Here is a 27,616-nt window from a genome sequence, read left to right as displayed (position 1 = left end):
TGTACCTCTATCTATCATCTACCAAACATAAGGGTATCCAATTGTACCTCTATCTATCATCTACCAAATATAAGGGTATCCAATTGTACCTCTATTTATCATCTACCAAACATAAGGGTATCCAATTGTACCTCTATCTATCTTAAATCTAAAAATAGCAATGTAAAATAAAAATAAATGAAGGAAAAGTCAAAATAGAAAGGGTGGATGCACTAATCCCACTATATCATGGGTCTTTAGTTACCATATAAAGCTAAAATATGTAGCTAAAAACTAATTATCTCCCCCTTACACCAGTTTTTATACACACATACTAATGTACCTGTAGCTACAATAAAATTTGTATTTAACTTTTAAACTTTTAATGAATTACATGAACAAAATTATTCTGGGGGTCTGGAAATGTAGTTTAGTGCTAGAGTGCTAGCCTGGCATTTGTGAAAACCGAACTGGACCCCTACTACCAGGAAGGAAATTCCTGACTCCACGACTACTTTGGTTACACTTTAATTACTTTTGTCAAGATTAATTAAATTACATGTAATGACTTAAATTCAAAGCTAGAATTTTTTGTAAAATGTTTTTGTCTCTGCTTAATACATATGTACAGAGAGAGAGAGGTCTAGATTGTTATCCAGCAGATGTTTACATAGAATTATGAGGTAGGTTTTTTTTTTTTTTTTGGTTTTTCGAGACAGGCTTCTCTATATAACCCTGGCTGTCCTGGAACTCACTCTGTAGACCAAGCTGTCCTCGAACTCAGAAATCCACCTGCCTCTGCCTCCCAAGTGCTGGGATTAAAGGCATGCGCCACCACTGCCCGGCATGAGGTAGTTTTTAATTCCATTTGGACTGTAGTGAATTATTTTTACTGTGAGGAATGCAGTATTTCAAAAGTAAAAGCAAGCCATTGTCAAAAGAACATAAAGAGTGATTTGGAAAGGTTCAGTGTTGGACCTCCAAGGTGCGCAGTTGCTTCTTGAGTCTGAAAGCCAGAAGACCTGGATTAGAACTCAAATTGAGGAGTTGGTCACATGCCAGGAAATTTTGAAGCTCATAGTAATGGATGCTGTCATCTCAAGATCGACATAAGAGAGAATAGGAAAGAGCCTGTGCATCCCTAGCACTTGACCCTTGGCAGAAGAGGAGCTGCAGTGGAGTAGAGATGCCTGTCCCTGGGGAGTGGAACCCTGCAGAGGTGGGCGGAGCCTGGGATTAGCTGCTGAGCGGTAGATGCCAGCACCTGGATTTCATTCTCCAACAATGGGTTCCCGGTGTGGTGCAGTTCTTTTGTGCCCAAAGGAAAATTTGCAGGTTGGAGAGCCAGCAACTGCTTCACTCACTTATCCCTGGAGAGCAATTTCAAACCCTTTAGGATATTTGGGCTTGAGTCTTTTAAGGAGCTGCTGACTTCCAGAAAACAAGAGCAGCATGTTTGCATGTGTGGCTTTTATACGTGGGTCTGATTCTCTCTGAGAAATGCTTTGACTCCTGAGTTTAAAGAGAGTTGCTGATGTGTGTTTATAGTTCCCTCTAGACTCATCGTGGAAGCCTTTCACCTGAGGAGTTGGCAGTTTTGTTTGTTCTGTTCGTTTTTTGTTTGTTTGTTTGGTTGGTTTGGGTTTTTGTTTCATTTTGTTTTGTTTTTTTCAGAACTAAAGATTTAAATCTTTTCAACTTGGTTATCCATGGTTTCCCAAGGCTGTGCTTAGGGAGAGAGGGTTCTTTCTTCAGCTCTGCCTTTGAGTGTTAGTTGGATGGCGCTCAGCCTCCTGGCCTGAGCCCTGCAGCCTGGTGAATTCTAGAATTAGTACCAGTTGCATCACATGTTGGCTTACGGTGGAGGAATAAGTCTGCTCGCCTGAGCAGAGCATTGGTGGGCAATGACCTCCTGCTCTTTGCCAAGACCCTTCACACAGCCTCCCTGGCAATGTCTTGGCATTTAGCCGAGACTCCACGTTTGATGATTTTGCTAGTACCATGAGCTCTCAGAGTCAGCATGCTACAGGGCTGCCCAGATGCCCCCTGTGGTAGAAGTCATCTCTGCTGCTAATGCTCGCACTCAGAGACTGCACCTGTCTCTGCCAGAGGACTTTGGTTGTTCAAGTCTTCCAGTGTGTTGGAGCTAGGGTTTGAGGGAAGTAGGCATTGATCTGTATTTGATTAGTTTTCCAATTCTCTCCCCTTCTAGGTAATACTAACTAATATTCAGAACAGAAGCCCTAAGCCTGGCCCTGCTCCCCACGATCAAGAACTAGGTTTTTTCCTAGAAACAGGACTTCAGAGAGCCCATGTCCTCTATTTCAAAAATGGGTAAGCTTTCTTTGTTGTTGTTGCTTTAAATTCACTTCCTAAGAAGGAAATTAGTCTTTTAATATGCTGTCTCTGGCTCAGTTGTTAGAACAAAGTGATTTTAAATATGATTTATAAAACTGGGGCGATGGCTCAGTGGGTAAAGTGCTTGCCCCACACAAGCAAGAGGATCCAAATCTATGTAAAAACTAGGCACGCCAGTTTTAAACTGCAAAGGCCTGCCTACGATCCCAATACTGGGGAGTGGAGACAGGTGGGTTCCAGAGCCTAGCTGGCCAGCCAATCTAACCTCACCAGTAAGCTCCAAAGTAACCAAGGTAGAGTGTGATAGAATCAGATATCACACACACACACACACACACACACACACACACACACACACGAGGCCACTCCACTGTGTGATACAACTGGAATGTTTTGTAATAAGAATGAACATTGTTTTTTGGTGTGTTCTCTCTACCTGACTCTCTTGACTTCCTGTGAAGTTTGAAGATGGAAAGGTGGGGAGGAAGGCACTTGGGTGACTATAATCTCCAAGTAGGGAGCTCTAGACAGGGCTAGTGGTGCTGATGATGCCACATCTCAGATGCCCTTTCTCCATGTGAATGACACTGCTTCTACAGTTCATCCAACAAACCCCAGCACACAGAATCACTTTCTGAACAAAAAACTGGATCTGCCAAGCAGTAGAATTCAGGACCTGAGCGTCAGGACCTTTTCTACTCAGACTGCCTTTGAGAGGCTTAGGAAAGGGATGCAGGACGGGAATGGAAGGGCTGGCTCTCTAAGGCTTTGACATCTGTTTTCCTTTTGTGTTGTTCTGGTGAGAAATGTGCTGATCTGTTCATGTCTCTTCAGTTGTCCTTGTTTTGACTTGTGCTGCAGGATAGATGTGCATGAAGACCAACAGTAGGTATCTGCTTTCTCTGTAGCTTCTCCAAGGTTTGCATGGGAGGCCCCTAGACGCCTGTCCCCTCCCTCTAGGAGCAGTAGTCCAGTAGTGCTTTGACTGAGAGGAGGGGCGTGGCCCCCTCTGACACAGTGAACACTGGAGCTAGCTGCTCTCTTCATTCTCAAGAGCTCTCAGAAGAGTCTGCCTGGTAACTCACTCCTACATGCACCCACTTTATATTCATGGAAAATAAAATCTTAGATTCCAAATCTTATTAAACTCTTTGAGAAGAAAGATCTACTTTGCTCCAAAGTTCACTGGTTCAGCTCAGCATGGCCCACTGAAGACCATAACAAATGTCCCAAGGTTTGGCTTGCTTTGTGGCTTTGGCACAAAGAGGCTCTCAAGTATGATCTCATCTGCCACTGACTGAGATCAACTGAGCAGTGACGCATGTCCCTTAGTCTATTTTCTGCTTCTGTAAGTGGAAGGAGAGGGAGGGGAAAAGGGATGTTTTTCTAGTCATCTGTTTCTTTTCTTTTTTACAATAAATGGTGGCCATCACAGCAGCAACCCTTCTTTGTCTCTAACCTGTGTGTGTGGAGGGCTGGGGGATGGTATTGATATGGAAATCCAGAGGGAGAAATCAGTTCCGTTGGGAAGTCCAAGGGCCAAGTCTTCTACAGGAAATGCCTTCTGTGCGAGTAACTGTGCAGTCTGAACAATCCATTTTGATTATTGAAGCCTGTTTTAGGGAAGTGGGTTGGACATAGGACCGTCTGACCTCATCCTTGGAAATGCCAGCTACCCACTGGGCTCAACTAAGGTTCTCAGTTGAGGGGTTTGCATGGGTCACATAAAGTGGATTGCTTTGTGGCTTATTTCCTGTGCATTTTCCTTTACAATGTTTGACACAGCCCTCTGGGCCTGCGTACCTTTGAAGCCTCTCTTCTTTCCTTACAATCTCTTCCTTCTCCATCCTCCACAGACCAGCTACTCCAAGGGTTCCTCCCATCTGCAGTGTTCAAAGTCTGGGCTTGGCCACACTTGTGGGAGCTACTACAGATGTGGAGGTGGGAGTCCATGTTGAAGCCCGAATGGTTTTGGATGCTCCCAGTACCCTAGGATGCTTGGCACATGTTGGTGGGCTTCTCAGAGAGGGTCAGCTCTCACCGGACATTGCACACCATGGAGGAGCTCTGCTGTCCTGTGCTCTGGGGTGTCCTACAGTTCTGTCTTTTGGTGCACTGCTTTTTGTCATCTCTCTTTATTTCTTTTTTTCTGTGTGGATGAACAGAGTGATTTTCAGTGGTAAGAAAATGCAATGTAGATGCATTAGAAACTTACTCAACTGCATACTTAGCATTTGGGTGATTCTTACGAACTCTTTGAGTTGTGGGAACGAATCTTACTTTTTATAATTCCCAGTCTTCCCAGGAGTGACTACCACCATCCTTGAGTATCTTCCAGAGAACCTGAGACTAGCATCAGCTCCTGGCCCTGGTGTCTAATCCTGCCCACCTGCCTACCTGCCCGCCTGCCCACCTGCCCACCTGCCCACCTGCCTACCTGCCTACCTGCCTTGACTTTGTATTCACTGCTCCTCCTCGAACCACTCCCCCACTTACTTCCCCTGCCGCCCTGTGAGCCTCTTTCCTTCCTCCCCTCCTTTTAGTGGTGCTTTTCATCTCCTTCCACCCCCCTGGTCACCACTCAGGCCTCTATCACTCCCAGCCTTCATGTCCGAGGAGTCCTTGGATATGGCCAGACTAAGAATGAACTCACATATCCTTCATATATCTTTCTCTGATCTCCTTGAGTGGCAGCTGCAAGCCTATCAAGAATGAAAATATTCTATCAGCTGTGTGTGGTACTGCATACCTGTAACTCAGGAGGACTTCAAGTTCAAGGTCAGCCTGAACAACTTAATGCTACACTGTTTGAAAATAAAAGGCCATGAGTCGTAACTCAGCAATGGTAGAAGCAGGAAGTCTGTGTTAACCCAACAAAACATTATCTGCCTGCCTGCCTTGCCTGCCTGCTTCGGCTGACTTAACAGCTAAATGTATGATGAGATTTAAGTCAATTGAAGTGGTATCTTATAGAGAAGCAGGCATCATTTGGTTGCTGGGGTCCATAGGCCCAGGCTTGGAACTGGACATTTGTCTGCAGTTCCTGGACCTGCTCCTGGCAGGTCACTTCCCACTGACAACATGTCTTACTTAGGGTTTTACTGCTATGAACAGAGACCATGACCAAGGCAACTCTTGTAAGGACAACATTTAATTGGAGCTGGCTTATAGGTTCAGAGGTTCAGTCAAGACAGGACCATGGCAGCATCCAGGCAGACATGGTGCAGGAGGAGCGAAGAGTTCTACATCTTCATCTGAAGGCTGCTAGGATGAGGATCTTAAAGCCCACACCCACGGTGACACACTTACTCCAACAAGGCCACACCTCCAAATAGTGCCACCCCCTGGGCTAAGCATATTCAAACCACCGTACATCATATTGGTGGTGTTGGGGAAGCAGCTAGAGCTGATTGGATATCCTGTTGAAGAGCAGAGTCCTTTCTAGGAAGTACAGCCAATGGCAAAGAATGGTTTCTTCCTGTCAGCCTTCCTAGAAGAGAAATGTTACTTCCCTACTTGAGTCACTACTCAGAGCTAGAATCACCAGAGAAGCTTGGCTTCAGGGGTTGGTAGTGGTGGTGGAGGGATGGTGGTGGTGGGTTGCATTACATTACATTTTGCTTCAGGCTCTTCAACCATCTGTTGTAAGCCCAGGGCAGCAAGGGACATTTCTCATACTTAGCTTTTGTTAGCCATGTCAGGTATGGGTGCCTCCTCTGCTTCTAAATTGGCTTTAAGCAGGGAGGGTAAGCACTGATTAAAATGAAAGTCTCTCAGCACTTAGGAGGCAAGCCTATTAGAGTGTCATTGGCTAAGGTACCTCTTGTTCTGCATGGGAGGCCCTTGCTCATAGAAAGCAGCATGGATGAAGCAGATTTGGGACTCCCCTGAGGCGCTCACAAGTTATACAAGAGCTTTGGAATTCTGTTTTTATAGAAAACAAACAGACCACTAATCTCTATTAAGTATGGGCTTCAAAATGGTTTAATGTTCTCAGATAGTCTTGTTGACCTTTACAAAGTATTTAGATCAGCTCAAGATAGCCTAGATATGGAAGGCAGAAAGGGAAGGCCTAGGGTGGCAACAAGGAGAGAATCAAGCCTGGAAAAAGGCAAATCGGAAGCTTGCTTTTGAACTTGTTCTGTTTGCTATGCATCCTGAGGGGTAGCATCAGCAAGGAAAATGGACAAACACAGACAGGGCCTGAATTTGAGTCTTAAAGCTTGCATTTTGACATATTGATAATATTTAAAGCCCAGAGATAGTGGAATCAATGAGCACATAGCATGACTATTGAAGTGTGGTCTAGGAGCTAGCTCAGGCACCTGTGGGGAGTGGGGGTGATGTAAAGAGGAGATCTGGGAGAGAAGCCAGCAGAGGCAGGAGGGAAGCTGTGAGGGTGCTTTGTGAGAGCCAGCAGGGTAGTCCTGAGCACTTAGGGAAGAAGAGCAAAGGTTGAACACTGCCTTAGACTACAGAAGATACTGTGACCTTGAGAAGACCAGGTAGAGGGCAAGAGCAGAAGCCTGACTGGAGAAAGCCAGGAACAAATGTAGGAGAAAGTGACCTTATGTTGTATTAGTCAGGGTTCTCCAGAGTCACAGAACTAATGAAATGTCTCTATATATTAAGGAAATTGATTGTAACGACTTATAGTCTGTAGTTGCTCAGTCCCGTGAGTTGTTTCACCTGGAATCCTGAAGAAGTAAGTTCCAAAATGTAAGTGCGAGCAGGCGAAGAGCCTTCCTTCTTCCAGTGTCCTCATGCAGGCCTCCAGCAGAGGGTGCAGCCCACCAAGATGACTACATCTGGAACTTACTCTGTGCCAGGCTGGCCTTGAACTCAGAGATCTGCTTGCCTCTGTTTCCTGGAATTAAAGGCATGTACTACCTTGCCTGGGCTTTTCATGGTTACTATGCCTCAAGATCTCCATGTCAAGATCTGAATCAAAAGCCTGTGTCTTCCAGCTTCAAAAGCTGGATCACAGGTGGGCTCTCCATTTCTGGATTATAGTTCATTCCAAATGTAGTCAAGTTGACAGCCAGCTGTCACTGCCCGCCCTGGGAAGCGCAGTTTCCCTTTACACTTGCTTTCTCCACGTAGAATTCCTGCTGGCAGGGTGGGTAGTAGAAAAATGGTGGGAGATCACATGCCATGTGTATTACTTTACTGTTGCTGTGATAAAACACCATGACCAAGAGCGACTTATAGAAGGAAGAGTTGGTTTGGAAAAGTCCATAAGGGGAGGCATAGCAGCAGGAAGCTGGAGCAGGAAGCTGGGGCAGGAAGCTGGGGCAGGAAGCTGGAGCAGGAAGCTGGGGCAGGAAGCTGGAGCAGGAAGCTGGGGCAGGAAGCTGGGAGGTCACACCTTTACCCCCAAACACTAAGCAGAGAGGGCAAGCTGGTAGTGGCATAAGGATGGCATTACACAGTTCAGTCTCAGTGACATGCTTCCTCCAGCAAGACTTTGCCTCTTAAAGACTCTATGACTCCCACAGACAGCACCGCCAGGCAGCGACCAAGTGTTCAAGGATGTGAGCCTATGGGAGACAGTTGTCTAAGGGATATGCTTAGAGAAGCTGTTGATCATAAAAGTGGAGTGCTTCATAGAGACAGGGACAGGGTAGTTCATTTGGCAGGAGTGTAGTGCCCACAGCCACATGCCCCCATTTCAGTTGAGCTGGTTTATGTGGCTTCCGAGTTATAGGTTGTATCCTATTTGCACCTGGACCTCACTGGGAAGTGGGGGATGGGGAGTCTGAGTCTTCAGCTTCAGAAGATTGTTTCTGGTAGAGTAGGATGTAGGTAGGGATCCCTTTCTTTATCTACCAGCTGAGGACACTCTGGTGATGCAATGTCACTCGGGCACTCACATATCCGGAAGACTTGACTGATGTTCACCTGTCAAGCATCTCACTTGGACTGTTTCAAAATGAAGGAACTAGTGGCGGCTGTGGTTGAGCAAGTCCTGGAACTGTCTCAGCACTCAGGTTCTCCACCAGCTCTCCATGACTGAGATCAAAGAATCAATTAAAGCTCTGTTATATTTAAATGTGGCCTTGGGTCAGCTTTATCCCTTCATGCCATCAAAACTTGACTATGGAAACAAAAATCCGTTTCAATTTTAATGATGAAACTCAAAGTCTACTGTTCTCTGTGATGAAATATTGCCACAGGTACTTCCTCTCAGTGCTTCACCAATATACTTAGCTGCAAGTGTATCAGGCTCCTGTTCCTCTAGAAAGCTGCCCAGTTTGGGGGCAGCCATGTTTGTCTGTCCTTGGCTCCAGAAGGATGGGGTAGGTCACGGTAGGCCAAAGTAGGGAGGACTGAAGTAACTGACAGGTAATTGCATCTCATAAAGGCCCTTCCCAGAGAAGGTTTATTCAGCTATACACTATTGCTTCCCTGTATTAAACAACTAGATCTCTCTCTCTCTCTCTCTTTCTCTCTCTCTCATATATATATATATATGTCTTCTGTGTGTGTGTGTGTGTGTGTGTGTGCAAGAGTATGCATATGCACCTGCTTGATCGAGTATTTAATCATCTGTCAGAACTTTATGTAAGATATAAAGATCTAAAGATATCTAGACTATGGTCCAGATATCAAATGGTCCCTATGGAATTTCCATTCTATCAGAAAAATAAATAATTACAAATGGACTAAGCCTTTTAAGAAAGGGGGTGGAGATAATACTATTTTTCTTTCTTTTTATCTTGAAACTTTCCTTTTAAAAGAAAATCATATAATTTGGTGTCAAAAAAATCAGAGCTAATTTGATCTTTGGGAGATCATTTCCTAATGCCTCTTGATCTAACTGGAGATGGATTCCCCCAGGAAGGGCACACATATCAGTGGTGGTGTGTGCAGACCAGTTCTTGAGCTGTGCTCTGGGGTGAGGGGTGTAATGTGAAGAAATGAGTCCAGGAAGCACTCAGTGTAGGTGGAGGAGTGCTGTGCTGGCCACTGTCTGAATTTCAGATGTGTTGTAGCAGTCACTTGTTTGAGGTAAGGTGGTAAGCTAGACAAACCCTTGCTTTGAGAGAGGAATGTTTAAAATAGCTATAATGCCGAACCCTTTTTATATGAGATTGCCCTAGATGCGATGAGTTGGGGGAGTTTTCTTTCCTTTTCTGAGCAAGTGAGAAAGCCTGAAGTGCAGCAGTGACCAGTCACCACTGAAGTAGCGTGGAGGCGTGGGTGACAAGATCCTCAGAGGCATTTCGTCCAAGCCAGCCAGCCTGTTGTGTCTGCGTCTGTCCTCTTCAGTACTGGTTTGCTCAGCAACAGCTTCATGATGAACCGTGCCTCTCAGAGGATCTTCTCTGGATCTGTTAAATATTGACCTACCAGAATGCTGCTGACCACACTTGGTTCCTGTCCAGCTATCAGCGTGACACCACCTCTATCATCCAAGGGACTCTGAACTGAGAGATTGCCCAGGTTCTGTGTCTATGAGGGACTGACCCGATCAGTGTGGGAGCCTCTGGACACCACCATATTCCTAGACAGGAGGCCCGGGCTTTGGAGAAGGCTGGTTAATGGAGCATGAGCTTGGGAGCAAGGATAAGAGTGAGCCAGCAAGTAGTGTTCCTTGACGATTCTTTTCAGTTCTTGCTTAAGTACCTGCCCTGACTTTCCTCAGTGATGGGTTGTGACCTAGAAGTGTAAGCCAAATAAACTGTTTCCAACCAAAGTTGCTTTTGGCCAGAATGTTTCATTACAGCAACAGAAAAGAAACTAAAACAGGACCCATCTGTCTAGATGTACACACAAGAGTCAAGAGAGAAGTACGGGCTATGAGTGTTCTCAGCAGGCCTCAGCTGTCCATGGCTGCTTTCTGTCAGACTTCTGTCAGGGAAGTGTGCTGCTGTCTCCCTGACCTGGGATTCCCAGAGCCTTTGATAGTATCTGCCCAGTGTCAGATGATGAGCACACTCAGGAGCTGCTCAGAGCTATTGTCGCCATGAGGGTCTGTAACTCCTATTGGTCCACATGTAAGTTATGAATCAGAGGTCATTGCTATAGTAAGCCATGTTGCCTGGTAATATAAATGGCATTTTATCTTTATTAGGTTTCCAGACAATTGATCGTGAATCCAAGGTCAGCTTCTGAGGTGCAGCAGGAGCTTTCTGTCCACCTTGTTCTCTGCTCGCTTTGCTGCTGTTTGTGGCTTACTGTGTTCATGTCTGCCTCAGTTTACTAAGAAATGCTACTCAGCAGGAACTTTTCACTGTTTTGTTTGGGAAGAGATCTGCACCTTTAACAGTGCCAGGCATTTAGACAGAAATAGCTATGGCTTGTAGTTCATTGTCATATATCTTCCTTAAAACTGACTAATTCAGTATGTATTTATTAACAACAGAGGTGCCAAGTGATGTGCTGAGGGGAGTGGAATATGAAAAGAAAGAGGTGGCCTGGAGCAGCTCCCTGGAACTTGGGTCTCTGCTCTTCCTCTTAGCTGTGCGTGGGGAGATGTGCTGAGGCCAACAGGTGGTGGTCCTGAGCAGTTTCCCTTCGCTGAAGGAGGATGGAGGGAAACAGCAGTTTCCCTTCACTGTTGAGGATCTGTGTTAGTTCCTTTTTTGCTGCTGTTATAAAACACCATGTCAAAAAGCAACTTAAGGAAGAGCTTACTGTGGCTTTGTGTTCCAGAGAGCTAGATGTCCATAATGCTGAGGAAGCCGTGGTAACAAGAGCAGGAAGCTGAGAGATCACATCTCAACCACACACAGGAAGCAGAGAGTGTAAGCAGGCAGTGGATGGGGCTATAAACCCTGAAAGGCCACCTCTGGTAACATACTTCCTCAGGAATTGTTCTACCTCCTAAAGGTCCCATAACTCCTCAAATAGAGCTATCAACTGGGCACTAAGTGTTCAGATACATGAGTCTATGGGAGACATTCTTATTCAAACTACCACAAAATTAAGGCGTTTCCTGGACACCAGCAATGGAACTTATTTTCTGGAATCTTTGGCTCTCTACCTTGTCTCTGAGCTTGGAGGATGATTATGGCAATGCTGGCATTGTATAGTGCCTCAAGCAGGCCCTGATGCCACCTGTTCTTTCTTCAGGATGTGGACCTCCCACAGTGGGAACGGATTTCCGTGGCTTTAGTTCCTTAGGGTACTTGTTCCCACAGCTTCCAGCCCCCTAATTTTTTGAAGCCTTTAAGCATGTTGTTGAAACCTCATGAGGTGAAGTTGGATATAGAGGCACACAAGCATTTAGCATGGCCTTTCTAGCCATGTCTCGAGAGTAGACCTCTGAAGTAACTGACATAAGTTGCTGGTAATGAGGAATTCACAACCTGTCTGGGGAAGAAGAAAGGCAAGATTGCCCCACTGAGCCCGTAGGGAGCTGTCGTGGTAATTTACTGATGTATACTGTGTGGGCATTGCTGCTCCAGCACTTGCCTAGAATGAAGCGTGTTAGCCTGCTTCCTGCCTTCCCTAGCTCACATGTCAAGTAAAATTAAATTTTATGAGAAGACATCAGGAGCCCCAGGCTACTCCAGAGATGGCTCCTTTATCTTTCTTTTTACATTGCCATTTTTCTCTCCATTCTTGTTTTGCAGAAATATTTTTAGCCAACAGTTAAGATTGTAGAAGGAAAAGCTGAGCTAAAGGCCCAGGAGATGACAGCAACATAATTTATGACTTTTTAAGGTATTATTAGAACTTTTTGTTAAAAGAAGAGAAAGAATTGTCCATTGTCTCGCAGGTACCTGCATTCTTATTGATATGACAGTGGCTGCTGTAGATCTGCCCACCAAGATGGGAGCCTGTGTCTGTGTGTTCTCGCAAAAGCCTGCATCTAATGAGAAGATTTAAAGATGATGAACTAGTATTTTCAATTGATATTTGGCTTTTCACCTTCCTCTCTATTTTAGGTTTACACTCTCAGCTGTTAGACACAGTGCTTTTGGTAGTTCTCTGAGTTGGCATGGACACACAGTATCTTTCTTCTGGATCTTTTTCCTTCTGCCTCCCTTTGGCATCATTTGTATCCTCACTGTCTCTGAGTGGCTGCTTGATGGGCCCTCATAGGAGGTTACTTCGAATCTTGAAATGATTTCACTGATTATAATCTCCAGTCCTACTCCTTCCTAACCCCAGGCAACTGCAGATGTTCTGTCTCTACAGCTTTTCTTATAGTAGAAATTTCATATACATGTAATGACAGTATGTGTAGTCTAGATGTTCCACTTTTAGTATGGTTTTTAAATTTACCTATATTTTAGCATCTATCCAAAGGGCATTCCTCTTTGTGTGTGTGTGTGTGTGTGTGTGTGTGTGTGTGTGTGTGCTCATACATGTGCCTGCGTGTGTGGGTGTCTTGTGCTCATATATTCGTGCCTGTGTGTGTATGTTCATGTGTGCACTTGTGTGAATGGGTATGTGTGTGTACATGGGTGTGCATACCAGTAGAGGTCAGAGGACAACTTGAGTATCGTTCCTTCAGAAGCTCTCTCAGCGGCCATGGAGTTTCGCCTTGTAGGCTAGGCTACCTGGCCTGCAAGCTTCTAGGGGTCTGCCAGTCTCTTTCTCCCATCTTACCATTGTTGGGTTACAGATGAATGCTACCATCCCTGGCTTGTTTTATGGTTTGGGGCAGGGGGAGATCTGAACTCATACTTGTGAAGCAAGTGCTAGCATCTCCCGCCCTCAGACGCAAATGGTTGTTCCATTATCTTGAGCTACATGTCAGTATCCATTCACCAACTAGTGGGCAATCCTCTTGCCACTTATGGGCCCTATAGAAAATGCTGCTGTGAACACAGCGCAGACCTCGGAGAGTGTTTCCATTCCTGTGTGTTGATTCCTAGGTAAGGAATTGTTAAATTTGTTTGGCTTTTAGGAAATTGATCAACTCTTTGCCAAAGCAGCAATTCCATTTTATATTTCCACCAGCAAATAATGAGGGTTTCAGGTTTTTTATATTCTTTTTAGTGCTTGTCAGGTCTTTTATTTAGATCCATTGTAATACATTTGCCACATTGCTCCTTTTAGTGTGTGCCTACCTAGAGAGTAACAACACCAGCTGCTCTAACCTGCTCATCAGCTATCCTTTTGTCCTCTGCAGTGACGGATCTATTCACAGGTGAAGCATCCAAGAGCTTTTGATCTGTTTTCCATTTGGTTTTCTTATTGAATGTTAAGAATTCTTTACACAGTCTGGACATCAGGTTGGCATTTTATGCGTGTCATCTGTCTGTGACTTATACATTCATTTTAATGTGTCAGGTGAGAAGAAAAAGATTTTCATTTTGATAAAGTCCATCTTACCAATTTTTATTTTATAGATCACCCTTTTATTAGTATGTCTAAGTCTAAACAATATGTCTTATTCCAGAAGCTCTGTTGGTTTAGCCTTTATTTCAGGCCTCCAGTCTGTTTAGAGATAATAGTTACATATGGTGTAAGGTAAGGATCTAATGGTGTTTTGCATGTGGCCATCCAGCAGTCCAAATATCATCTGCTGGAAAGTATCCTCTCTTCCCATTGAATTGCTGTGACCCTTTAGTGGGAAATAACCCAGCTGAACAAATGCTCATTTTTCATTTCTGGGATTTCTCCCCCTTCATTACTGTGTTGTTATACTTAAGCTAAGCCACATTGTCTTAAATATTATAGTTGTATTATAAACTTTGAGATTTAGTATGATAGATCCTCTAAATTTATTCTTTTTCAAAATTATTTTGGCTCTATTTCCAGTTTTTTCGGCAGGGGTCATTGTTGTTTTATTGTTGTTGTTTTAAGACAGGGTCTTTTTGTTACATAGTCTTGACTGTCCTGGAACCTGCTATGTAGATCAGGCTGGCCTAGAACTCAGAGATCTGTCTGCCTCTCTCTGACTCTAAATGCTGGAATTAAAGGCGTGTGTCACCACACCTGGCTTGTTTTCAGTTTTGACATTTTCATATAAGTTTTAGGCTTGTCATCTTTCTACCACAACAAAGTCTGCCAGCATTTTGGTAAGGACTACAGTGAAACTCTGGATCAATTTGGGCTTCACATGCTCACAATAAAACCTAAGTTTATAGAAGCAGATGGTCCAATCCCATGACTCTCCAATTAGAATAGCTTTTATTTCTCTAAAAAATGTTTTATAGAAAGTTGGCACTTCAGCTCGTGTCTATATCTGCAGCCCCGGGGAGGTGAAGACATGAGCAGCCCTGGGGCTTGCTGGCCAGCCAGTCCATCCAATGAGCTCAAGTTTAGTAGGTGATTCTATCTAAAAAAAAATGCATTAGAGGAGTAGAAAGATCAGTGCTTAAGAGTACTTGCTGCTCTTCCAAAGCAACTGTGTTCAATTCCCAGCATCCACGTCAGGCAGCGCACAATTGCCTACAACTCCACCTTCAAGCAATCTGATGCCATCTTCTGGTCTCCACAGACACCAGCACACATGTAGCAACTTACACATACACATAAATTAAAACAAATAAAAATAAATCTTTAAAAAGTTAGAGAGCCATTGAGGATGACACTCAGCATTGGCCTCTGTCTTCCACAGGTACTTGCATACACGTGTACATACACAAAATAAATAGTTTAAAAATAGACTTCATAAGTGGCTGGGGAGACAGCATAGTCTCTAATGTACCTGCAAGGGGTTATATGCAGAACCCATATTTTAAAAGCCAGTGTGTGGCATGTGTTTGTAATCTCAGTGGTGGAGAGATGGAGACGGGTGGATCCATGGAACTTGCTGTATAGCCAACCTAGCTGAAAGCAAAGGTCAAAATGAGAGATTTTGTCTCAAAAAATTAAAGGTTGACCTGGAACTCACTAGGCTGGCCTCCAACTCAGAAGTCCGCCTGCCTCTGCCTCCCAAGTGCTGGGATTAAAGGCGTGTGCCACTACTGCCCGGCTCAGGTTTTACATTTTTATAACTTTATTCCTGAGTGTCTTTAGTTCACTTTTAAGCCACAGTGAATGGAATTGATTTTTTAGTTTCACTTTCAAATTATCTTTTTTATTTATAAAATATTGGGTATTTATATTTGGATATTGTAGCCTGCACACATGATAATCTCATTACTAGTTCTTTTTCAAATGTATTTATTTTGTGTGTTCATATGTAGGCGAATGGTCAGAGAACGACTTGTGGGAGTCAGTTCTCTGATCCTATCATGTGGGTCCTGGAGACCCACGTGGTGGCCGGGCTTGCCTCTGTCCTCTGAGCCATAGCACCAGCTCCTGTTAACCGCTCTTCTTGAAGGATGACTTAGGCTTTTTACGTATAGGACCATGCTTGCTATCTGTGAAGTAAACAGTTTTGCTTCGTCTTTCAGAACCTGCCTTAATTTCTTGCCTTATCACACTGATAGGAATCCTCCAGCCAATGCAGAGAAGCAGACACCCCTGTCTTACCCCTGGGCTAGAGAGCAGCTTTTCGTCTTTCTCGTTCACTGTGCTGTTAGCTGGAGTTTGAGAGATGACTCTTTGCCTTTTTTTTTTATTTGAAGTCTATCTTATCTACTATTTTTTTTTAAAGATTTATTTATTTATTATATGTAGTACACTGTAGCTGTCTTCAGACACCCCAGAAGAAGGGGTCAGATCTCATTGCGGATGGTTGTGAGCCATCATGTGGATGCTGGGATTTGAACTCACGACCTTCAGAAGAGCAGTTGGCACTCTTAACCGCTGAGCCATCTCTCCAGCCCTATCTTATCTACTATTAATAAAACTGTTCCATCTCCCTTACGATTGCAGTTTACAGTGCTGTGTTGTTTTATGTCCTTTCAGCCTCTCTATGCCTTGGAGTGAAATCTTCTCACTGTATCTCCAACATGAAGCATATTTGATGTTGCTTTCTTAATCCCATAAAGTTATTTGCTTTCTCAGTGAATATTTACTCATGTTCACCTGATACAATTCTTGCAATGTTGGCTATATACTGACTCTTTTGTTCTTTGCTTCTACATGTGCCCTGGGGGAGAGGGTTGTTCTTAGTTTTGTTTTTTTGTTTGTTTTGTTTTGTTTTTGTCTCACTGTGTTGACCAAGATAACTTCAAACTCATGATCCTCTTGCCTCAGCCACCTGGGTGTTAGGCCCACAGCTGTGCACCACATGCCCTGCTCCTCTGTTAGGTTTTTTGAGGACTTTTTTAAAAAATGAATCCTATGGATTACAATATGCATATTAATTATCACAGCATTTCTTTTTTTTAAATTCATTACATTTTTATCCCCCCCCCAAGTGAGTGTGTGTATGGGGCGGGGAGTGTTAGAGGACGACTTATGAGAGTTGTTTCTCTCCTTCTGTCTATCATGTGGGGGTCACAGATAACCAGCTCAGCTTGTCAGGCTTACCTGCTACGCCATCACCAACCATATTCCGTATTAGTAATGACTTAATTTACTCCAACATAGTTTCATTTTTTTCCTTTTAAAATTTTAGTTTTTCAAAACTTATTTTATGGGTATGGGTGTTTATCCTGCATATATGTCTGTGCACCATGTGTAGACAGAGCCTGCAGAGACCAGAAGAGGATGTCATATCCCCTGAAACGGGAGAAGATTGTGAGCAACCAAGTAGATGCTGGGAATCAAACCTGCGTCATCTGGAAGAGCAGCCAGTCCTCTTCCCTGCTGAGCATCCCCTCCTTCTCAGCACTGTTAGTGTCTTCATGTTATAAACACAGCAATCCAGTGTACTACTTTCTCTCTTTGTCCTCTTTCTAAAGCAGAACTTTTAAAGAGACCAGAAGGAAGAGATGCAGTCTTCATATTTACCAGGCACTGACATTTAGTTCAGTCCCGGGGATTCCTATCACCCTCTGGTGACATTTCCTTGTAGCCTGAAGGACTTTCTTAACATTTTATACTACAGGTCTGTGCTTTATGAATTCCGCCACCTTTGTTCTCCTGAGAACACCTTTATTCTGTGTCGGTTTCAGACAGATAGCTTCACTGGACATAGGCGTCTTGGCCGGTGCTTTTTTCTTTCAGCATCTGGTCCCTAGTATCTGATAAGAAGTTACCGTTGCTCTCCCTGCAGTTCCCTGTATGCGAGTCATTATATGGGTGCTGTGCCTTTAAAGGTTTTTGTCAAACCTTTATCTTTCAGGGCTTTGTATTGTACATTGCTGTTCAGTTTTCTTCAGTCTCCACTCTGTGTTTTAGCAAATTTCTATTTATTTATTCTGTCATCTGACTGCTCCTATTAAGCCTACTTACAGTTTCCATGTACTGACTGAGAATTCCTGTTTACTTATCCATTTATTTATTTATAGACAAGGTCTCATGTAGCCCAGGCTGGTCTTGAACTTAGTCTTCCTGCTTTTCTCTCTTTAGTGTTTCTTACCAGCAGCTGCACCATATTAGCTGTGTTTTAAAATTTTAAATAATCATTGCTGGGGCTGAAGAGATGGCTCCATGATTAAGAGCTGTGGCTGCTCTCCTAGAGTACTCAAGTTCAGTTTCCAGCACACACGTGGCAGTTCACAACCTTCTGTAACCCCAGTTCCAGAGCATCTGGTGCCCTCACACAGACACCCATGCAGGTGAGACATCAATATACATAAAATAAATAAAAGTAGACACTGTCTCAAAAAAGTTTTAAAATATCTTTCTGTAAATTCTTTGACCATAAGAGTCCTGTGTAGATGTCTGCATGTTGACCAGTTTAGAATGAATTTGTCTTTTTTTTCCTGTGCTTGGTTATGCTTTTCTATTTTTTGCATGTCTCATAGCAAATACAGTTTAATGTAGGAATGCATATAGTACATAAATTAGAAATGCAAAGAGAGTGCTGACTTCATATGCAGAAAATAGAAGTAACTTAGAAACTTTCTAGCCATCATAATTACTATTGTTAGATATAATTAAGTATTGTTAGCCTAAATCTTTTTCATGGAACATAGGATAAAGTAATTGGATAGTTATTGAATCTCCAATCCTATCAGCCCTTGTGTTCTTGAGAACTAGTGTTCTTAGCACACGATGTAACATAGAAATATCAGAAGGAAAACCATAGTCATAACTTCAAGTGATTGAATTGAAAACATCAGTAGGAAGCCAAGAGGTTTCTGTGAGTATGGGTGGGAGGTGCTGGCCAAGGTGACTTGGCCTATTAGCAGTGAGCATCTTTGCCTCCCAGATAGTAATCTTGAAATCTGTATTCCAGTAAAAAAGAAATTTCATTCTATATTGAGGACAGATTATATATCTTTACATGGGTGGAGACATAAAGGAAACTATGTCTTCTAGGTCACATGACAAGGCAGCAAGCAAAATCTTCTAGGTCATGTGACAAGGACTCAGGCCAAATAGGGAGTAATTGGAATTTCAGAAAGGATTAAAAAACTGCAACAGGTTTTTAATGTTTAAATTCGTAAATTCTCACTTAGTGTCTAAGAAACTAAGTCATTATCTTAGTGAGGATTTCTATTGCTGTGATAACACCATGACTAAAAGCAACTTGGTAAGAAGTGGGTTTATTTGTTTTACATATCTTTACCATAATTCATCATCAAATGAAGCCAGGGCAGGAATTCACAGCAGTAACACGGAGGTAGTACTGAAGCAGAAGCCATGGAGAATGCAGCTTCCTGGCTTGTTGCTTGCTTTTATATGTATCTTCATATGCCACTTTCAGCTGTTAAAGGCCTGTATTGGGATAGGGTGAGTGGTAATAGTCTTTTTTCTCTTATTAGATGCTTGCATGGTGGTTACAAGTATACTTGCCTTATAATAAATGATAAATTTGCTTTTTGTGGCCTTCTGTTTATATATTTTATACAACAAAGGGCCTTAAAAAATAAATGAGGGACCAATTAAGATAGAATAGTTTTCTATTGTGTAAATGTACCACCTTTTTTCTTTTTATCCATTCTTCCATTGAGGAACATCTGGATTGTTTACAGTTTCTGGCTATTACAAATAAAGCTGCTGTGAACATAGTGGAGCACATATCCTTGTGGTATGGTGGAACATCTTTTGGGTATTTGCCCATGAAAGGTATAGTTGCATCTTCAGGTAGAACTATTACTAATTTTCTGAGAAACTGCCAGAATGATTTCCACACTGGTTGTACAAGTTTGCAATCCCACCAGCACTGGAGGAGTGCTTCTCTTTCTCCATCCTCACCAGCATGAGCTATGTTTTGAGTTTTTGATCTTAGCCATTCTGATGGGTGTAATTTCAGAGTGGAATTTCAGAGTCAATTTGATTTGCATTTCCCTGATGATTAAGGATGGTGAACATTTATTAAAGTGCTTCTTGGCCATTTGAGATTCTTCTTTTGAGAGTTTTCTGCTTAGCTCAGTTCCCCATTTTTAGTTAGGTTATTTGGTTTGTCAGAGTCTAACATCTTGAGTTCTTTTTATTTGTTTGATATTAGCCCTCTGTTGGATGTAGGGTTAGTGAAGATCTTTTTCCAATCTATAGAAAATACCATCCTAAGTAAGATAACCACCAAAAGAACATGCATGACAGGAGCCTAGCATAACTGACCTCTGAGAAGCTCTACCTAGCAGCTGACTGGAACAAGTGCAGAGACCCACAGCCACACATTGAACAGATGGAAGAGTTGGGAAGGACTGAAGGCCCTGAAGAAGATAGGAACTCCACAGGAAGACCAACAGAGTCAATGAACCTGGACCCTTGGAGGTTCTCAGAGACTGAGCCACCCACCAAAGTGTATACATAGGCTGTACTGAGGCCCCAAGCACATACTTAGCAGATGTGCAGCTCATTCTTCACGTGGGTCCAACAACTGAAGCAGGAGCTATCCCTAAAGCTGCTGCCTGTTTGTGGAATCCCTTCTCCAACTGGGCTGCCTGGCCTGGCCTCAGTGGGAGAGGATGTGCCTAACCCTGCAAAGATTTGATGTGTCAGGGCAGGAGGGTAGGAGGTGGGGAATACCCTGAGGGCACTCTCTCAAAGGATAAGGGAAGAGGGGTGACTGATGGACTCTGTGAGGGGGAACTAGAAGGGGGGGACAGCCATTGGCATGTAAAGTGGATAAATAAATTAATTAATGGAGGGTAAGAAGGTAGAACGGAGCAGTATCCAGAAAAGGCTGGCTCCCAGGTCCTGCTTGGCTTGCTGAGCTGTTAGCCTGGGCTCTTCTTTCTCCTTGGAACTCTTTCCCAAGTTTGTTGAGGAAATGAACCCCTGCCTGCCTTAGAGATGGGTGGAAAGCTACTGGGAAGGGTGTGCAAGGTCATCTCAGCAGAAGGTGATGGTGACTTTGGTAGTGATGTTATCTCAAGTAGTCTCAGTCTGCTTCTATACCAGCCTGTGGGGACCAAGATGTGCCCAGAAGAGGGTCCTCTGCTCTCATGATGAAAGAGTGGCATGAATGACAGCACATAGTGGGCCTTTTTCTATAATGCACAGGGAAAGCTGACCACCATGCTCTGGTCTGCTTATGTACTCTGTCTAGGAAGAGGCAAATGAAAGCACTTGTTTAGAGAGCACTCTTTAGAAGCTTGTCCTGGTGATGCACATGCAGACCCAATTCTCCATTAGCTTATCAGAACAGCATCTCTTTCATCAGCTGACCGGCTTCTGAGCAGTGTTTCTGTCTGAGGCAGACCGTTCAGCAGAACTCTCAGCTCTCTGCTGGTCTCCTAGTCTCTAGGTCTGGCCCAAGCACAGTCTTCTATTTGCTCTCCTTACTCTGGGTAAGCTTGGCTTTTGCTTGCTGGAATTAGCTGTGTTCTCAAGTTTGTGTGTGGTCTGTCATCATGGCAGGGCCATCTTTCAACTTTCTCGGCACTGGAACTATACTGGGCCTGGGTTTGATCCCAAATTTTCTGTTTACTGGCTCAGTGGCCATGGACATATTTCCCCATCTTCACATCTAAAAGTATACATGAGCATATAAGGGAGATCAGCTTTGATTTTGCAGTGTTTATTATTAAACCAAGCATCATAGTGCCTACTTCTGGCTTCCACCCAGTAAGTGTTTATGTGTGCCATGGAGGGCCAGATGGTGGGTGGTGGAGCTGGCCAAGGGTAGGGAGCTGCAAGGATGATGGTTCTGAGTAGCAGGTCTGCACTCTGGGGTGCTTTCCCCTGCCCATCCGGGGAGGCACTTGTTCCTTGTCTCAGGTGAGGAAAAGCAGGAGAGAGCTGATAATGGGATTCCTCCCTTCTGTGTTTGCCTGGCGTCTGGCCCGTCCCTCCTGGCCCATGTCTCCACATGCCTCCCATCTCATGCTCCCTTCCTGCCCTCCCCCCACCCCCATCTCACGGCCACCTCAACTTTGCCCTTTTCTTCCTCTATAATTTTAAATTATTCACCTTTCCCAGCTTCTATCTGGGACAACTCACAAGGGTACCCGGGGACCCCATAGGCACTGTGCTTCCTCAACCCACATTCTGCTTCGTTCTTTCCCCACGGAGAACACGGGACGTTTTACTCAACAGTTTAATGTCGCAGTCCTTCCTTTTCTACTAGCTAGTAATTGGGTGCCCTTAGGCTGCTTGTGGGTAGAGTTGGGCTTGGGACCCGAGGCCACCCTCAGAAGGTTTCTACCACTTCCCATCCTGAGGCCCTTCGTTACCTGCCCCTCTGCTACTGCTCATATCCTTAGGGCCATTGGGCCATGGCTTCCCAATGCCTAAAGGCTTTAATAGTCCTTCAAGTCTTCTCTTGGATTTCTTTTTTCATTTGTCTTAGCTTTGGAGTATTGTACTGTATTAAATCAGAAATGTAGTGTCTACTTTTCGCTCACTGAAGTGCACAATGCACTCTTGTCCTTGCACCTGAACTTTGAGCAGGAGTGTGTGTGCTTCACTTGGAAGGACCCCTCCCTTTCTCCTCCCCCATGGTCCCAGGCACTGGGAGAATAGGATGGTGACAAGTACCTTTTTATGACTTTGCTGCACAGAACCCAGGCTTGTTTGGAATTGTTAGGACTCCTGCCTTACACTGTCCTGCTTCTTCACTACCATTATCTTCCAAAGTAAATACTCAATTGGCTTGGTGCTCAGTGATGCTCTGTACTTGACTGAGCTCACCTCACAGCACAAACTAGGGAGGCCCAGCCTGTGTTCTGCGGAGCAGGCACTTGTAGTAGAGTAAATATAGTGTTCCGGGACTTACTCTGACCTTTGCATTTTTGTGTTACAGGCTTATAAAATCTTGTAAAACTTCACTGCCGAGTTTAGTCTTTGGTTTGTCCTGTCTTTCCTCATCAGTTCAGAGCAGTCCCCAGGTGCCTATGCTGAGGTAGCATATAGTAAAGACTCACTTCTTAAACCCCATGATTCCCCCTCATGTTCAGTGTTAGGATTGGCTGGGACTCAGCCTCTCGGGAGATGTCACCATCACCTTCCCCGCAGAGGTAAGCACAAGGAGCAGAATGTTTCTTATGGCCTCACATGGCATCAGTTATCCTTTCCTTAACTATGCCTGCGTGTGTGCTTGTGTCTAGGCAAGAGTGTGCCACAGCTTTTACCCCTTAGCCATCTCACTGGAGCCAGCTGTTGACTTTTATCATCAGAGGCCTGACAGAATCTTCCTGGGCTACTTATGGCATTGTTGGTTTTTGAAGCCTAGCAAAGGGAGTGAAGGAGTCAACTAGGGAATGCCATTTTTGTCTTCAAAATTAAATGATTCTAAAGAAATAAAGATTTTCCTGTGTTATTAATTGGAAGGTAGAGTCTAGTATTCTCCCCTCCTCGGTGGTATACTTTTGAAGATGTCTTAGTTAGGGTTTTCCTGTGATTAAAAACCCTGATCAAGAGCAACTTGGGGAGGAAAATGTTGGTTAAACCTCACAGTTTTTAGACTATCATTCCAGGAAGTCAGGGTAAGAACTCAAAGCAGGAACGTGGACGTGGAGGCAGGAATTGATGCAGAGGCCCTGGGGAAGTTCGGTTTACTGCATGTTCTTTATGGCTTGCTCGGACTGCTTCCTTATAGCACCTAGGACCACCAGCTCAAGGGTTTCACTGCCCATAGTGACCTAGGCCCTCCTACATCAATCATTAATCATCAATCAAGAAAATGCCCCCACAGGGTCATGCACAAGCCAGTCTGGTGGGGGCCTTTTCTCAGTGAGGTATCTTCCTCCATGACTGTAGCTGACACTGACATAAAACCAGCCATCATGGAGGATTATAGCTTTGATGATGGATAGCATTTAAAAACACTTCCTCCATGCATTTAACTCGCTTTCTCTTTTCATAGCAAATCAGTGAGCTGTAAAATAGATAAGAAAATGGAGACAGAGGTTCCCCTTACAGAAGATTTAAACCCATGAGGATTGACTCCAGAGTCAGTAATGTTTCATCTCTCATAATTTTAGTTTACAGATAAACATAAGGATTCCTAAACAAATACATGGAAAGGCAATTTCCCCTGTGATAGATCTACATGGTTAGTTTGTTAGAAGTATTACACGAAGGGATCCAAGAGTCCACTGGATTCTTTTGGGCTCCTGGAATTAAATGAAGCTCATTATGGGTCTGGCAAGATTGCTTAGTGGATAAGGGCATTGCTACTCCTGCATAGTACCCAGGCTCAATTCCCGACATCCATATCCAGAGAATCAGGGCCCCTTTTCTGGTCTCTGTGGGCACAGGCATGCAAAAAAAGTACGCTTCATACATTCAGGCAAAACAGTCATAAAGTACAAGTACATCCTTAAGAAAATTGTACATTAAGATACAGTTATGTTCACGAGAGAGAAGGTTTGTTTTTTGGCTCCCTGATGAGTTTACTGTGGAGGCAGCCTTTAATGAATGTTGATGTCCTTTGACTATTCCCAAAGGCTGGAAGGAAGGAGGATTTAAGATAGGACTCGTTTTCCTATGTTTCTTGTTCCTCAGAGATTTGGGGTCTGGTGGTGTAAAGAAGAACCTAGAGAAGGATGCGCTCGCTGTCTGCAGCCCTCTGGCTCCCTTTGCTTATTTTTTCACTGTGGGCTTTCTTTTGCATATCTGTTAAATGGATTCCTTTATGTCCCTGTGATATGTGATATGTACCTGGCCCATGTTATATGAACTCCTAGAAGCTACTCTCTGTGTCTGGTTTGATGTGTCCCTGTTACCTCATGCTGCCTGGCCAGCTGACCAGTTATACACACATTTACTTCACATTTGTCATGAGGAAGCCTCCGTTGGTGGAGTCATCCAAAAAATGTTGTTAAGCCTACTACAACTCTCATTAGATTGAGATGAGACATCCTGAAGCCTGGCATGCTTGTTCACATCCCAGTTTGCCGTGGCCGCCACACCCTCCATTGCTATATCTAGGCTGCAGCTGGCTTGCTCTGTAGAGTCTTTTGCTAATGAGGCCAAGGTTGTGGGTTTGATCCCTGGCCCCTGCCTACAGAAGCCATCTGTCTTCACACATGCATGCCACTGGATCTGAGGCTAAGAGTGTGCTCAAGGGGAGAAGCTAGGCTTTGCTCTGGGAAAGCTGAGCATCCTTTGGTACCAGGAAGCATGCAGTTTTCATCCCCAACCTGGAGATCTATTTCTGATGTCACACATTCCCAGAACAGATGATACTAAGAGACATGAAGGAGAAGCAAGAGTCTCAAGCTGGGAACTAAGAGCTATTGACCTTCAGAAAATAGATGGTACATTCTTGTGTTTCTGTCATTTTAAATGTTGACAGTGTCCACAGTGGGGGTGGGGAGTAGGGGTATCTTTCTATGTGAGAATCTGCTTTAGCTGTTCCCTGTAGTCACAAAAAATTGACAGGGAAAGAGATTTCAGAAAGCAGACTTCTGCTCACTCTTTTCTTTCCTGAGGGTCTCCTGGCTCGCTAGCCATCAGCTGGTGTCCTGCCAGTTCTGTGAGGCTGTTGAGACCAGGAGAGATAGGTACCAAAAACCAACCAAACAACAACAAAGTAACCAGGCTTTGCTCTCAAGGTGTTGAGTTGTCTGGTGAACTAACATGTGCCTAGTGCTGCTAGGTACATTTGCAGCTGTGCTGGGAACCCCCAGGTAAGCAACACTTGCCTCTTCAAAAGGAAGCTAGGAAACAACCAAGTGAAACCTTGGCTTTGGTCCCATGGACTCTGGGCACCAAGAGAAACATGTGGAGGTACATGGACAGAAGGGGTTTTCTAAACTGCCTGCAGGTTTTCGCCTCCTCCAAACCTTGCCATATCCATGTCCATGTCTCTAAAACTTGTTAACTTTAGATTCATGGCAGGTGTGTGCTGTGGTATAGGAAGAAAGCCTGCTTGGCCTCCATGCTCCACAGAGCACTGTCTAGGGTGCTAAGAGGGCATGCCATTGCACTGTGTGCTAGCCTAAGCTTAGTGAGGTAGAAGGGCAAGGAGGCAGGGAGAAAGCGCATCTTCATGGATTTGGTCATTTGGCGCCTGGTGGTTAAGCAGATACCTAGCCAGCTGCTGTTTGAGGAACTTGGGATACAGTAAAGCAGGGATGGCATACCCTGTTCATAGAGCATCCTCAGGGACCTGCTGGAACTTGATAGGAAACTGCTCAATAGGAAAACACTCAATTGGTGAAATACCCTTCTTATGCAGCTCAGTGTCTGTCAGTAAGAAAGAAACTGGAAAAATTCAAACTGCTTCTTTGCTCAGGAGAGCGGTTGTCGTATTGACTCGTCTTATAATTGACTTTGCGTAGAGATTCTTGACCAGAGAGAAATTGAAATTGAGTTTACCCTGGAAGGCCTGGCTTCCCTTTCCTTCCAAAGGTTTCACATTGAATATGAAGGCTCCTTTTTGCAACCCAACTTTGAGTTTTCATGATGACTGAATCTATATTACTGTCCTGAGCCAAACTTGGAAGTCAGTAGATAATTTAGAAGTATATGGCTAGGGGTTAAGAGCACTAGCTGCTGTTGCACAGGACCTGGGTTCAGTTCCCAGGACCCACATGACAGCTCCCTGTTCTTCTGACGTCTGTGGGCACAGCATGCTTGGGGTACACTTATGTACATGCAGGCAAAGCACTCAGACTAAATAAATAAATAAATACATACTGCATGGAGAAGGAGAGAATTTTCCTTTTTCTACTCATCTTCTAAGAAATGAAAAGATAAATAAAAGAAAGACATGTTGAATTTGACATTCAAAGGTTCTCAGGTCCTCTCACCCATCTCAGCCTTGGCTTTCTGTTATAAGCTGATGCTGGAGCTCTGGCTCTCTTCAGAATACATCTCCCTCTTGTTGGATGGACTCAGAAGGTAGTATCAAAGAGCTGTAACTGTTCCGAGTTGTAGAACAAAATTTATGCCATTGTAAGCTTATGCTAACAGTGTGAATTTGGAGCTCAGCACTGGGAAAAGCTGCTTCAGAGCCACAGAAGGAGATCTGTACAGAGGGGGCCTGTGGCAGTGCTGGAGTTTCAAGGGGAGATCTTAATATAAGAGCCAAAGCACCAAGACTGCTGGGGGAAAACGCTTCTAGACTAGGAACATTCTGAAAAAAAAAAAAAATCCTCCCATAGCCTAGGAGATAATTTTAAGGAATTGACAAGTAGGCTTGCATAAGTTTAAAGGCCTCTTTATAGCAAAGAAAGCAATCACCAAAGTTAAGACAGACTACAGATTGGGGGTCTATCTATGCCAAATAAACATTAGACAGTGGACTGATAGCAAGAATACATAAAGAACTGTAAAAACAAAATGACCCCCACCCTCCCAGTCATCCTGTCAGTTAATGGGCTATTGAGCTGAATAGACAGGTCTTAAAACACTGATGGCCTATCAACATTTGAGAAAGACTTTGGTATCTCTAGCTATCAAAGAAATGCAAATTAAAACTGCTTTAGATTACATCTCACCTTACTCAAAATGGCTGTCATCAAGATAACAGAGGAGAACAAATGCTGGTGAGGTTTATTTACTGATAGAAATCAGTGTAGAGGTCCTTCAACAACCTAAAGACAGAACTGCCATATGACCCAGCTATACCATTCCTGGATATGTACCCAAAGAACTTTTAAGTCAACGAACCAGAGATAATTCCATGTCCATGTTTATTGCTGCTATATGCACAGTAGCAAAGATATGTAGCCAGTCTAGATCTCCTTCAGCAGAATAATATATAATGAAAATATATAGATATACACATGAATAATACATACATCAGAATTGTATTCAGCTGTGAAGAATATCAAGGTGACATTTGAGGGAGGGAGAAAGGAAGGAAGAGAGAGAGAGAGAGAAGAAGGGAGAGAGAGAGAACACGAGACAGAGATGAAGGAGAAAGGGGATTCTAAGAGGGGAAAGAAGGGAAGCACCATTTAGAGAGGGAGGGTATCAGCCTGGAGAGGGAGGGTGTCAGCCTGGAGAGGGAGGGTATCAGCCTGGAGAG

The 27,616-nt window shown here is 44.0% G+C and overlaps 1 protein-coding gene across 3 annotated transcripts in view; it reads left to right on the top strand.

Annotated features, from left to right (window-relative positions):
* The window catches only part of Ttc7b (tetratricopeptide repeat domain 7B), a 222,094-nt gene that overhangs the window by 68,552 nt on the left and 125,926 nt on the right, over positions 1 to 27,616 (top strand). For all 3 annotated transcript variants that reach the window (XM_031356455.1, XM_031356456.1, XM_031356454.1), the window contains exon 5: positions 2,192 to 2,313. In XM_031356455.1, the coding sequence (XP_031212315.1) occupies positions 2,192 to 2,313 (122 nt within the window). The remainder of the gene's footprint in view (positions 1 to 2,191; positions 2,314 to 27,616) is intronic.

This window comes from Mastomys coucha, unplaced genomic scaffold (genome assembly GCF_008632895.1).
Source record: "Mastomys coucha isolate ucsf_1 unplaced genomic scaffold, UCSF_Mcou_1 pScaffold6, whole genome shotgun sequence".
In the NCBI taxonomy this organism is placed as follows: Eukaryota; Metazoa; Chordata; class Mammalia; order Rodentia; family Muridae; genus Mastomys; species Mastomys coucha.
Note: the sequence above shows the minus strand (reverse complement) of the source record. Positions and strands in the feature narration are given on the sequence as shown.